The sequence below is a fragment of the Sinocyclocheilus rhinocerous genome, unplaced genomic scaffold (assembly GCF_001515625.1).
Source record: "Sinocyclocheilus rhinocerous isolate Xijiao unplaced genomic scaffold, SAMN03320098_v1.1 scaffold1085, whole genome shotgun sequence".
NCBI lineage: Eukaryota > Metazoa > Chordata > Actinopteri > Cypriniformes > Cyprinidae > Sinocyclocheilus > Sinocyclocheilus rhinocerous.
The window spans coordinates 1478732-1493720 of record NW_015659401.1 but is presented as its reverse complement, the minus strand read 5'-3'; the positions used below and the strand labels follow the sequence as shown (position 1 = coordinate 1493720).

Sequence of the window (14989 nt, the reverse complement as noted above, 5' to 3'; positions counted from 1 at the left end):
TAGTGACGGGGACACTATACTGTCAAAAAGCACCGTCTTTCGGATGAGACGTTAAACCGAGGTCCTGACTCTCTGTGGTCATAAAAAATCCCATGGCACTTCTTGTAAAGAGTAGGGGTGTAACCCCGGTGGCCTGGCCAAATTGCCCCTCTGGCCTTTGTCTATCATGGCCACCTATTAATCCCCATCCACTTCATTGGCTCTATGACTCTCTCTCCTTTCCACCTGTAGCTGGTGTGTGGTGAGCGCACTGGTGCCGTTGTCCTGTGGCTGCTGTCACATCATCCAAGTGGATGCTGCACACTGGTGGTGGTTGAGGAGAGATCCCTATATATAGTGGAAACAGTGTATCACACTATTACTGTTTTACTGTATCTTTGGTTAAATTAATGCAGCATGGGCATAAAAGACTTCTTTCAACAACATTACAAATCTTAATTATTCCAAACGTGTGACCAGTATAAACATAGGGTTGTAGTTAAAAGTATTACACTCAGAAAATAGGCAGGCTTCATGACAGCAAATATCTTGGCAGGTAAGTTAAAGACTTCAAATAGACCTCTGGAGACAGGTTCTCCTCTAATGAGCCACAGTTGGTTTCCAATAAATCTCTCGATCCATATTAGTGCAGCGTGCTTCTTATCACTGTATGCCACGGCTGTCTCACCCCATAAACCACAGGCAGTGATACACTGAGCATTACTTTTAGCCGTGGATCAGTTCATTTCCACTGATCTCAAGAAAAAAAGAGAACACACATGGTATGATTTTTAATTTAATGTTATTGAAAAAAATTGAGGGAACCATTAAAAATATTTGTGGGAGTAGCTGTGATCATAATGTTGAATTTGTCACAGTCTGCTTCTTGTGAACTTTAGTGGATAAAGGAGGAAAAACGTTTTAGTTTTTAGTTTTAGTTTTAGCACACTGAATGGCTGTTGATTCCTGGGGGAAATCAGCATTGTTTCTTTGCTTGTAATGGCTGCCAGGAGGATGCAAATGACATCTTAATGGTGACCTTTTGCTTTTAAGTTAACTGAGCACTCATTATAATTAGCTATAGTCATTATAGACCTAATCTCTGTCTTATCATCTGCAGATGTGGTTTGCAGTGCAGCAGATCATGTGTGTGGATGGTGATGTGTAAGGTGTTAAGGTGTTACACACTAGCTAGTTACAGTATGTTCAGGAAGGGCTGACACCTCTAATTTGGCAGCTGTTTTCTGACCTCCTCACTTGCGTCACACTGGGATTTCCTGTTGATTGTTTGTTGCTGAATTAATCTCATGCAACCTCAACTAAGACATTAGTTCTGCACTAATATGCTAGTTAATGAAGCATAAAAATGTTGGACCACAAAATAAGACTATGCTGCTGCTTCTTGCATGCTTATTCATTCTTAAAAATAAAGGTTACTTCAGCTTGATGCCATTAGAGCCAATTTCACAGACACATATATAGGTTTTTAGAAATCTATATGCTGGTGTTTTAGGAGTTAATGACATGATGCTTTTTGTCTTATTTATTAATTAATTTTATAATACAATAAAAATGCAGTTCATACATGAATTTGCTTAAATACATGCCTTCAGTGATGATAATGTATTTATTTTATATAAAAACAAAAAATGTGAGGGTGTTACAAATATCCTTATATAACAATTCATTTAAAAAAAAGAATGAAATGAACAAAGTTGTTCATTATACAAAAAAAGACAAAAGTTTTTAATAATAGGTTCTTTAATAAAACATAAGGTGTTACTACTGAGCCATTGAGGTACCTTTGTTTTTAAGAGTGTTGCTGCGAGCTACACTAAAAGTTAAATAAAGATTGAAATTTCAACATGTTATCATCGGAAGACCATTCAAAAGCCCATCTGGAACTGATCTATTCTTGTGCTTGTCTCATTTGCCCAGGCAAATAAAACACCAAGATTGGATAAATTGCTTCATTAACACCTGTTTCTGTGCCATGACATCACTCTACGTCTCACATTCCTACATGATTCTGTAAATTATGAAAAACAGATGTATAAGACGTGTGCAAAGGTCTGGCGTTTTAATTGAAAACAGCTTTCTGCTCTGAATCAATAACTCTAAGAGTCTGTTTTAATAGTAAAACATCAAATGACTGAATTTTAACCAGTAGAATAAAAACTGAAGTCGCACAGTTAACTAGTTCGTAGAGAATCCAAACGCTGTTTCTTAAAGGGATAGTTCACCCAAACGTGAAAAGTCTGTCATTATTTACTCACCCTCATGTCATTGCAAAAATTTTTCTTTTGTCCGAGAAATAAAAAAAGAAAATATTTTGAAGAGTTTTTCCAATTTTTGCCCTCCAAAATGCAGTTTCCACTCATTTTGTTAGTTTGACAGTCAAAAAAAAAAACTATATAAAATACTTTTATAAGAATCTCATGTCATCATTTACAGCACCTTTTCTTTTGGGTGAAAACATTTTATGTGTCTCCAGTAAGTGCCATGTAGGCTACATCAAAGCAGCGATTATAGAACCTGGAAACTCCTGGCCAAAAAAAAAAAAAACACATGAGGTAACAGAAGTCCAGAGGGACACCTCCTGCCAGCCTCATCCACTGTCTCTTTTATGCCATGTAGGCTACATCAAAGCAGCGATTATAGAACCTGGAAACTCCTGGCCAAAAAAAAAAAAAACACATGATGTAACAGAAGTCCAGAGTGACACCTCCTGCCAGCCTCATCCACTTAATGTCTCTTTGAGTTATTCCACAGACAATTATGTCTCCATTTCTGTTACCATGTATGGCCTCTGTGTACTCCTTTATGACAATGAATCCCCAGCATTTATTCATTCTGCATTTCAGAGCTCTAGGGCTTGTATCTGAGAAGTAAACACAAAAAAGGAATGAGGGAGTGACAAAGAATGACATATACCATCAGGATTCGGTGCTGGATGGGTCTGATTTCAATATGGGCGGACAGCCAGGATAACAGATGGTCATGTGATGACAGCAGCAAGTAATTTACACTAATAAACACTAGTCCTGTTTCACAAAGGCAACATATTATATTCAGGACCTTAAGGTAGTCTTCTGATATAGAATGAGGCTTTATCTAAAGTGGAAACAAAAGGCTTAATAACAGGATAAGCAAGATGATTGTTTCTGCCTTTGGTTCTTTAACCTATGCCAAACAGACATGCCATTAAAAGGGATCTCTTACTTAATTAGATTTTTTTTCAGGCATGACATTGAATTAATGTGTTACATGTCTGAGTGGAATAATCTGATTTAAAATGAGAGAAAAAAGTGCATTCTGTAGTCATTTTAATATGCATTGTGTATACATGTCATTGATAGCCTATGTGTGAAGAGCAACCCGGAGTAGATTAAATACCTCATAGGATGATTTGGATCTAAATGTATTCGCTCTTTTCATGTGCTCAAATGGTTCTTAGTGGGGTCTTAGCATTAGATTTCTGTGAAATGTGGAGTGCAGTGCGTGAAGCAGGTCTTTGTGCTGTACGTCAATAGGGACCGGAAATTAGTCACTCTTTAAAGTACTTTGAAAACCTTGAACAAAAATGGACAAAGTTAATGGAAGTCATTCATTATTAACCCCCCCCCCACCCCCCCACACACACACACACATGGAAGCCTTATTGATTATCCATTTTGACAAACAAATCCTCCTTTACAGATTTTGTATGCAGAACCCAGTTTAAACCAGATCAATCTTCCATCTGCCTCTTACATTAATTAGAGCAAACCTCATTTAACACTTCAAGATAATGCAAGATTGTGACAAAAAAAGCTTAAAATAAACTAATATAGGTCACTATCCAATGTTAGTAATTTTGCACACAAAGAAACTAGTACATCACAAAAAAAAATAAAAAAAATAAATCGAAATCAGTGTTTTGTCTTCCTTTCCATTATAACATCAAATCATCCACGTAAATTTACTTAAAAAAAGTAAAACTGTAAGACATTTTCTATTCTTCTATATTTATCACATTATTATAGAATAGTACCCTTAAAGTACATTCTCACAATTTCAGTTCATTGTGTTTTTTCGTATTTTTCTGATGCTCTAAAGTGAACTTGAGCTTTTAAAACCCATTTCATGTATAAACCAAGTTTTTTTCATGTTATTTCTTCACTACCATGTAAATTAGCATACAGGGTCAATTAAAAATGCATAGATGCATGGCAGGACTGCGAGTCACAGCTGGTGGACTGTAGTGTTAAAATCACAAGGCAGTCTGTTCTGGAGGGAGAAAATGAGACACTGGATTACTCTAATGGCAAAATCATTAAGCTCAAGAGAGACCCTCGGCTCTTACTTTGTGAAAATGGCTGCTGTGAGTGACTCCATAATCTCTCCTCTGAGTGCTTTTGTGGTGTCTCATTTCAGCTCCCCTGTGGCCGTTTGTGTACACGGCTAGTTGTTTTTGTGTTTCACTGCATATGCAGCAGCGTTAGTCTTCATGTGTTTGTGTCCACGTGCGTCATGCAGCTCATCTGTGGTGATAGCTAGTGTTTACGTTGTACTCTATTGATGTCTCCCACTCCTCATGTTCAGACCATTACGGCACTATTACAGTGTGAAAGTTCTTTGTTCTGCACGGCCATGATGACAGCTGTGGCATGTTGCTGTCAGGTTTAGAGATTTATATAATATGCTGCAGGCTAATAGCAAAAAATGGCAGATGTATCAAATGTGGGAAAGGAACACGGCGTGTAGCCATGGGCTGTTTGTTTGGCTAGTATTTTTCAGATATTTTTCTTGGACTTCGAGGCTGAATAAAACCATGCTCTGATGCTGTGCTGTTTTAACCCCCAGGGCAGGAGAATGACTTTATTGGGGTGGCCTGTGGAGGTCTCTCACAGACCAGTGCTGTTAGACTGTGTGGTGCCATGGTCAGTGCCCTGCTCCTTTTCTGGAGACCTGCGCTTCACCATCAGTTTTGCCTCTTTTCTAAAAATCTTTAGAGAAAGGATGGTGCACTTTTCCACTCACAACATGATTCCATTATCTAGGAAGCTTCTAAAGAGCTGAGATACTGCAGAGAAGGAGATTTGGCCCGTGACATGAGCATGTGGAATCCAGAGAAAGACATTATGTTCCAAATCGTATATTGACAGAGAAGCCGTATGTGTGCCTGGCAGACGTTTTAAGACTCTTTAAGGGGCGCCAACTGATGCAACACTTTTATTTGTGGTGGAGAGCTGAGCATGATTTAATAACTGAGACGTGCTGCCTATAGCTCAGCCGAGGCTCAAGTGTAATTGAGGTAAATGATTGGATCAGTTTGGAGAGCACTCGTGAATATCAACCAGCGGCTTTTCTTCAGTAGTTCTAAATCACATTTAATAACCAGGCCATTCTTAAGCTGGTTAAAGTCTTGTGTCCTTATAAAACCTTCTCACGGTGGAATAGACTTTGATTTAATGGTGAGAGGGTCAAAGAATGAGTTGTTCAGACTGGCTGCCTGTTTGTTTAAAGCTGCTGATGTTAGGTGAGGTTGTGTTGTCTGTTGTTTTCTCCTCACATGTAGGCTAGTTTAACGTCAAAGGCTCAATGTTTTTCCAATAGATGAACCTCTGGAAGTCACATCCTCTGAGCCTCTGTAACCTGTAATGTTACAGCTAATGTTTTCACATGGTCTCTCATTTCTCCTACTTGCTGTAGATCATTATAACATGTTTGTTTTTCTGTTTTTCTGTCACTGTTTCAGTTCATTTGTGTCATACCAATGTGCTTTTTCCATGTCTTTTTTAATGTATAAAAATATAAAATATATAAATTATTAATGTAAAATTATAAAATACATTTAGAAATGTATAAAAAATAATATAAAAATAATTGAGACTTATGCTGTCCTGTTTCTCATATTTTTCTCGTGAGGAAAAAAAAGCCCAGTAATCTCACAACACTCTTATCAAATTCTTATAAAAAAAAAAAATAAAAAAAAAAATAAAATATATATATATATATAGTATTGTAAAATACTATATAGATAATCAAGACATAATTAAGATAAAAAAAACTTAATAACAGCAACTTTTCTAAATTGCATACTTGCCATTGATAATTTAAACTCCCATCCCTCCATTTTATTTTATTTTATTTTATTTTTAGAAGATATTTATCACTGTAACATTGCGTATGCACTCAGTTACACTAGCTAGGATTATAACATAACTGGCATTATTTTTTAATTTAGTACAGTATTGGGACTGTAAGGCCAGAATTTAACTTTTATCCTTTCATATTCATCATACATATTAATCTCTTGATGTATCTCTTCACCATCACTAATGGGGTTCATGGTAAAAACCTTCCCATATTTTCCTCTCTGGTGGGTCCATTTATGTCTAATTTTGCTTTCATTAAAATGAATCCATTCTCTCTTTCCTCTCTTTGCTCTTTCCTAAATGTCACAGCAGGCATATGAATCAATCAATCAAGGGAACATTTACCACTAACGTCATGAATCATTGGCCTTTTAATGTATCAGTCATATAGCCTCACTCTTCCTGTATATATATAGCCTACAGAGGTTCTGTGTGGCCAAACACCTAGACGTTTGTATGCCATCTAATTTACTGTATCCAGGCTGCACTTTTGTTCACAGGCATATGAGGTGAATGAGAATGAAATCTAATGGAATATGATATAGTAATAAACCTCTGCTAAGAATAGAAACATTTTACAATATCACAGTCTATTCCAATCACATGCTGCAGGGGCTCATTCCCATACTGAAATAGACATTGCTGAGTTGCAGCTATACGCATGCAAAGGTTGAAATTATTCTTAAGGGGATGTTTTCCACGGAGCACAGAATGACACAAATCATACTCGTGGTGATTCACTGATTGATTTACTCTTCAATGGTGATGACCTACAGAATAGAGGGAAGGTGGCTGATGGGCGCTGAATCTAATACTTTAACATAGTCGTACTGTAAAAGTATGTGCTGGCTGACTAATGCTATTTATGTATCAGAAATGAATTATGTATGCAGCTATGCTTAGTAAACGCTTCAGGATCATTTTGGATCCTCTGCAAACTCTAAAGCTGTTTCTTGTGCTGTAATGGCTGTGATTTATCCTTTTGTTTTGCTTTTTTGTTTCAGGAACATACTAGGAATTAATTTGAGGGCTTTGTGCCTTCCCTCCAAACACTGAAAAAAAGATCAGTCACATCCAGGCGTACATTAAATACATCATTTATTACAGAATACAAATGGCATGACACTTGTATTTCATAAATACCACTAATATAGACAAATGTTGTTGAACGTACTTCAATGTAGTTCAACAAAACAGTGATAAATCTTGTGCGAAAATAGCTCAAAGAAATGTAAGTAAACATCATACTGGAACAACTATAACTATATATACAGTACACATGCCATGAATTAGGAGTTTCTAAAAAGGTTGTTGAGTGGGAAGCTTTCATTGAACTTTTGCCTACCAAGTGATCATTTGCATTATGAATTTGAAATCTGCTCTTATATCATTAAAGCAATATTCAGTGCATTTTTAGTCACATCTTCATGCATCAGTAAGAAGCTGCCCACACTGTGTCTGTACTTAACAATGTGACAATTAATCTCCTTCCAGGCAAAGTATGCTTTCCAAAATGTCTGTTTCAAACTGTGAAGCAGAACATTTTAATACCAAAAGGTGCCTATGAAATATCGTGGTGTGGTTGGTGTGATTAGACTCTACAAATGTGTATGTATTTGTTAAACTTACTATTGGAAAATTACTTAGTGCACATTAAATGCTGAAGGTGGCATCAATATGATGTCTATAGCGTGATTAACTCCAGAGCATTGCTTAATCACTAACATGAAAGTGCAATTCATGGTAATTTGCATGCAAATAATCTGTGACCTATGTCTAACTGAAAGACATTTATGAATGTAAACACTGTACTCAACAGGTTAAGCGTGTCCACAGAGAAGGCAATATTAATATATAGTCGTAACACAACAGTAAATCACATTACCACAATCAAAGCAAAGATTGCACAAATATTTCATTTAGCACAACGTGGTACAGGTCAGTGTTTCTCACGAGAGGTTACTGTGATCTACTTGCAGAGAAAATCCTTCCCAGAAGGGTGCAGTGTTAACAAATCTGTCACATACACTTTCACTTACTGAAAAAGGACATGCATGCTTTGCGGTGTTTACAGTAACAGAGCATTATTTCAATCTGTATATATATATATATATATATATATATTTGTAATATTTACATATAAATTGACATTGTTTGACTTATGTTTCCAATGTAAAATCTTGTACAGATTTACAGTGCGCCCTTTTAGGAAGCTGGTTTTAAACTGCACTTTGATGTAATGCTTCATTGAAACAGAAATATTTTATCACTACATTTTATCCATGAAAAGTAAACATGTAGAAATGTTTGAAATCCTCAAAGTGTTTTGCTTTGCACATAAAATTGATCAAGACAGCAAAAAGTCACAACTGATATGAAGAGATTTCCTAAAGAGCAAAGTTCACAGTTTTCGACAGCATAAACAGGCTGCACAGTAACAGAGAGACACTTGCCCTAAATTAATAGTTCACAGACACTGACAAGCATTGAAACGGTTTACCATTTACGCAGTTTATGATATGCATGGAACATTAGATTAAACACCTGAAATATGAGTGAGTGAGGAACAGGGAAATTGCTGCGTGCTTTGCACTGCATGCATTAGCTGAGCCTGACAGGAAACTCGATGCCTCCTAATTTATTTATCTTTCTAGATAAGGTTTTTTTTTTTTGAGGGAGTCACATAATAACTTTGATAAACACTGAAATTCAGGGATTTACACAGAGGCTTGTTGGACTTTTGTTGCTCATTTGTTGAGACTTGTTGCTCATTTGTACTGGAAAATGTTAAGAATATTCCTAGGGTGAATAATTGAGGATTTGGCAGCATTCAGGACTGTGCCTGCTGAGGGAACCGAAATGACATAATGCAGATCAAAACGGGCCACCAGAGAAGTTCTGTTATCGTACATGTTTTAAGCAAGAGATACAGATTTTTGTTTATGCTGTGAATGCCATATTGTGCATTAGCATAAAATGGTTTATATTTGTTGACTTCCATCTAAGGTTACTCAGCTTAAGAAATCACATGACTAAAAGACTGAACTTTATAATTAAGCAATTTCCTTAAAGAAGCTGGTATGTACATATGGTTCCTCTTCCTCTTTCATTGTGGTAAGAGGCTTTGTTTCTGTGCTGACTTACCAATTGGGTCAGTTTTTACCCAGACATTTTTAGATGTACTCTAAAACAGGGCTGTGGCAGGTGTACAGTAATTTTTTTCTGTTACTCTGTTAATCTAAGGGAAGCAAATCATTCTTTAAAACTGCAACTCAGTTCCTCAGTTTAAGCAAGATGACAGAAACATGACTCAGAAGGAATGTCCCTTTAGTGAACAACCACTTCAAAGTATCTTTTTGCTATCAAAGAAGTACAATCTCTGCAAGCATTTCTGTTCATTTAACACTGACTTGATAAGCATTTTTAGCTTCTAGTTCGCCGTTTTCTTTAGCTGAAACTACTTTTTGAGGGCGCAAACAGTTTTATGAGCGAGGTCATGGTGAAATGAACCGATAGAGCAAGTGAATCTAGACGAGAAAGCAATGAGGTAGATGAGGAAAACAAACATTTAAAAATGTCCCTTTTTCCAACACACACCCACCGTTGGCCACTTACCAGAGGAGGCATAACCTGTCCTTATGTGACACATTGAGAGGTCACAGTGGAACGAGTCTGGACTCGCAAGGTGATTTACAACACACTCATTATGTTTTTACTGCAGTTCCCATTAGAGTCCGTTTTATCTGCTGACATGCATCCCTCTTTCTCAGAGTTGCCCTCAGCTGGGTCACTGTCTTCTGAGCTGCCTTTGCTTCGCCCTCGGTGCTCACTTTGCCAGCTGTGCCCACTATATGTATATCCATTGACTGGCCTAATGTTAGGGTAGCGCGACCTGTTGAGGCATAGGATCTCCTTGAAAGTGTACCTAAACTCTGGACTTCTACAGTAGATCAGTGGGATATATATATATATTCGTTCTCGTGTGAATGACAAACTGAACTTAACTGATATTTTTATCAAAAGCGACTTATAGAAGAAAATAAAGGAACATAAGGAATTTGTCACAGACTAAGGGAAGCAAATCATTCTTTAAAACTGCAACTCAGTTCCTCAGTTTAAGCAAGATGACAGAAACATGACTCAGAAGGAATGTCCCTTTAGTGAACAACCACTTCAAAGTATCTTTTTGCTATCAAAGAAGTACAATCTCTGCAAGCATTTCTGTTCATTTAACACTGACTTGATAAGCATTTTTAGCTTCTAGTTCGCCGTTTTCTTTAGCTGAAACTACTTTTTGAGGGCGCAAACAGTTTTATGAGCGAGGTCATGGTGAAATGAACCGATAGAGCAAGTGAATCTAGACGAGAAAGCAATGAGGTAGATGAGGAAAACAAACATTTAAAAATGTCCCTTTTTCCAACACACACCCACCGTTGGCCACTTACCAGAGGAGGCATAACCTGTCCTTATGTGACACATTGAGAGGTCACAGTGGAACGAGTCTGGACTCGCAAGGTGATTTACAACACACTCATTATGTTTTTACTGCAGTTCCCATTAGAGTCCGTTTTATCTGCTGACATGCATCCCTCTTTCTCAGAGTTGCCCTCAGCTGGGTCACTGTCTTCTGAGCTGCCTTTGCTTCGCCCTCGGTGCTCACTTTGCCAGCTGTGCCCACTATATGTATATCCATTGACTGGCCTAATGTTAGGGTAGCGCGACCTGTTGAGGCATAGGATCTCCTTGAAAGTGTACCTAAACTCTGGACTTCTACAGTAGATCAGTGGGTTAAAGGCTGAGTTAGCGTAACCTATCCAGTTTAAGATTTTGAATGCAATATTGTTCAGTTCTTGGCCATATATGGCCGTGACCACATGTAGTACAAAGAATGGGAGCCAACACAGCGTGAATATACCCATAATGATACCCAAAGTCTTCAAAGCTTTATGTTCCTTTAAGCAGAACTTGGGTTTCTTGGCAGTCCTTGCCTCACAGTGGATGCTTGCCGCCTCTTGCTTTTTGCTGTTGTTCTTAGCATGAAATCGTCCCTCACTTTTGTCTATCTTCTTCAGCTGCTTCCTTGCCTCCTGGAAGACACGGCTGTAGACGAAAATCATGATGACCAGGGGGATGTAGAAAGAGATTATGGATGAGATGATGGCATAAGGGCGATTGGTGTTGAAGTCACAACAGGTAACATTCTTCAAGCAGCACTTTGCAACATTACTATCGGAAATCCACCAACCCATATGGATGGGTAGGAAGGAAATGAGCCCGGCGATGACCCACACCAGCAGCACAATGATGCGAGCTCTGCCTTTGGTCAGTAAGGACTGGTAGCGGAAGGGGGATGTTATGGCGATGTAGCGATCCAGAGCGATGACACAGAGCGTCTCGATACTGGCTGTGACACATAGAACATCGGTGGCCGTCCAGAAATTACACCAGAATTTGCCAAAGTGCCAAGTGTCAAGGATGATGAAAATGGCGCCGAAAGGCACCACCACCAATCCCATTACCAGGTCTGCACACGCAAGTGACGTAATGAAGCAGTTTGTGACGGTCTGAAGTCGTTGGAAGCGGCCAATGGCTGTAATCACTAACACATTGCCGAAGACGATGACCAGAACAAGAATGGACATGAGTGTGCCCAGAATCACCATCTGTGGTTCACCAATGTTGGAGGAGTTAGATGTTAAATTCTTACACTCGTCAGGTGCAGGGGAAGGTGTGGTTTCCATGACCTGACAGAGATTGAGAAGGAAAAGCAGAAATATGCTGAATTAGTAAAAAAACACACACACACAAAGGCTTGTGTACTGAAAATGTAAAAATGTAAACAGTAATTAAACAAGTTGTAAAAACAGTGCAACTCAATGCAAAGATAATGCTTTTTTTTTTTTTTTACAAACCTCCAAAAAAGGCTTCCAACTCCACTCCTCCTTCCATATAAAGTTACAGTATGCTTTTAAGGTCTGTAGGTTTGTTACAAACAAGTAGATCCTTCCCACATTATGGCTTTCACTTGCGTGCTTATCTCTCTCTCACTTTTGCTCTCTCTTCCTCTGTCACCACAGCAGTCTTCTCAACCTTTCTCAGACACAGTCACTCTGTTGAGCGAATATTAGTGTACCATCCCAGATTTATTGGAAAGCTAGGAATCAAGCTAGACCAGAGGTGAAATGCAAGGAATATGAGGAAATTTATATTAGTTTTTTGTTTGTGTATGTGTATCTGCGTTTGAGGTTGTGGACTCAAGTTCTTGAAGTGCTTCAAATTTCAGTGCTTTAAATTTCGAAGGTCTGCTTTGGTTTTGTCCATGATCCAGAGATGAAACTCTGTGCATGTCTTAATTTGTGGATTTTGTGAAACAATGCCCATATCATTGTTTGAGTTGCTGGCTTTGCTTCCTGTGGGTCAGACCTGCTGAGCAGGTCTGGACAGTCTTTATATGCTAGAGAGAGTAAAAGATCTTAGTGCCGATTACTATTGTCCATGTATCATCTGAATGTCCAGAATCATGCCTCCAGCACCACTAAAGCCCAAATACCTTTAGTGTTTTTAGCTTATTATATAACTCGAATGTAAAAAAAACAAACAGTCATGCTTAAAAATGAAAATCACCAAAAAATGAAAACACCCCATGGTTTCAAACCTGTATGATTTTTTTTTTTTATAAAAAAAGGTTTGGAACACCGTGAAGGCGAGTAAATGTCTTTCAGTGTTTTAAAATGACCAAGGTGCTGCACAGCCAAAAAATATTGACCAACAAATAAAAACATCATAAAGACACATAAAATTTAAGATCCTTAAAAACTAACTATATAAATGAAAAGAAAGAATATATATATATCACCAAACAAAGAAAACATAAAAAAACAAAAGAATACAAAGACAAATATAAAACAAAACAAACTAACAAAAAATAAAATTGTGCTGTTTATTGTAAATCTTGCAGTTCTCTTCAGCATATAGCCATATGTACTGTATGTGGCCATGGTACCAGTTTTACTGTAGAGTTTGATTAGTCTTAATGAATGAAAATTAGCGGGTGGACTTTGAGTACCCTTGGAACATGGAGATATGAGTAGTGATCAATAGCTTTCTTCACCACTTTCTCTACTATGTGTGGTTTGTCTGTGTGCTCTCTGATGGCCATGTACTGTGTGCTACAATATGGATATGAGGTGAAGATCAGATAAGATGTGGCAGTGTCATGTCTGCAGAGATATTAGAGGAGGGGTCTGTGAATTTGAGTAAGATGGCTTCTTTTGAAAGTTATTGTGGAGAAGGAGGATGTATGTAGAAGTCGGAATGTGACACATGAATGGGACTACAGCAGGGGTGCCCAATCCTGCTCCTGGAGGGCCACCTTCCAGCAGAGTTTAGCTCCAGCCTAATTTAACACACCTGAACCAGCTAATCAAGGTCTTCAGGATCACTTGACAACTTACAGAAATTTCATGGGAGCAGCATATTTAATTTGTTTTTGCCATCTGTGGTTTCAGACTGAATAAAGAAGCTGCCAAAAACAAAGGGTGTGGTGCTTGTTTGTTCAGTTGTCAAATAAAGCTGTGATAACTTAATGATTAGTTGTTGAGTCAATAAATCTAGATTTTTTTGTTCTCAAGCCACTGAACTCTGTGTACCAACTTTGTTTTAGTCATATATAGATATAATTTTATAATTTTATAACATTTCTTTCATTTAAGTTATTCATCTAATATTAATATTTTACTATTGTACTAATTATTATTTTAATGAACAAAACTGTTTTAATTTTAGTTTACAGTAACACTGTTGAGCACAATGAGGCATTGTCTCTGTCTCTGCGTTATTTGAGACTTCTGTTTATGGAATGCTTGGTACTGGTAGTTCCTGAAAAAGACAGTTTAAAAGTAACTTGTTTGCCACCAGCTCACAATGGTCCATCTTTTTCAATGAAAAAAGCAATCTAATGCCATGACCAATTGCTTGACCAGCATAATCGCATAATCGTTACATAATAATAATCGTTGAGGGTTAAGTCTGGACTGATGATCCAAAAACTGTGGTAAGAGTGATCTATGAACTGAAAAATAACTGAGAATGCATTGCACAGCAGAGCTCTTAAGTACAAATTGCTCCAGGTCCAAGTAGTAAATGTACTGATAAGTGCTCTGGGTAACAAAACATGTCTGCTAGATAAGTTACAGTATATAAAGTTAAATACCTTAATTTTTATTCCCTTTGGAGAAACTGGTCACCCTGAGATTAAACAGGAACAACCAGGAATTAAATTCCTTTCCCTTCAAGGACAGACCGAGAATGTTAAACATGACCATGTGAATAGGGCAGTCGTAGCCTAAAGATTAGAGTGTCGGACTTGTAATCCGAACGTTGCAGGTTCGAGTCTCAGGTTCGGCAGGAATTGTCGGTGGGGGGAGTAAATAACCAGTGCTCTCTCCCACCCTGAATACCACAGCTGAGGTGAGACCCTTGAGCAAGGCACTGAACCCCCAACTGCTCCCCGGGCGCCACAGCAATATGGCTGCCCACTGTTCAGGGTGTGTGTTCACAGTGTGTGTGTGTGTTCACAACTTTGTATGTGCACTTGGATGGATTAAATGCAGAGCACAAATTCTGAGTATGGGTCACTTCACGTCAACCAAACTTTACATATCAAATTTTATGCAAACAGGGATGTCTTTGATGAATGTTTACAAGAACAGCATTTATCTAACATAGAAACAATTTGTAACATTATAAATGTCTTTACTGTCACTTCTGGTCAATTTAATGCATCCTTTCTGAATAAAAGTATTCATTTATTTATAATTTTAAGCACAAACATACAAATTCAGGCAATTTATATATATATATATATATAT

The 14989-nt window shown here is 37.8% G+C and overlaps 1 protein-coding gene across 2 annotated transcripts; it reads right to left on the bottom strand.

Annotated features, from left to right (window-relative positions):
- Positions 1 to 7206: 7206 nt before the first annotated feature.
- Positions 7207 to 12233, bottom strand: LOC107723825 (beta-2 adrenergic receptor-like). 2 transcript variants are annotated; one of them, XM_016532539.1, is made up of 3 exons: positions 12032 to 12233; positions 10875 to 11863; positions 7207 to 10044 (listed from the first exon to the last, which is right to left on the bottom strand). In XM_016532539.1, the coding sequence occupies exons 2-3, from the start codon at positions 11858 to 11860 to the stop codon at positions 9810 to 9812; spliced, it is 1221 nt and encodes a 406-aa protein (XP_016388025.1). In that variant the 5' UTR covers positions 11861 to 11863; positions 12032 to 12233; the 3' UTR covers positions 7207 to 9809. The 2 variants fall into 2 exon arrangements, with proteins under 2 accessions (XP_016388025.1, XP_016388024.1); XM_016532538.1 differs by lacking the exon at positions 7207 to 10044 and having other exon boundaries at positions 10205 to 11863.
- Positions 12234 to 14989: the final 2756 nt, after the last annotated feature.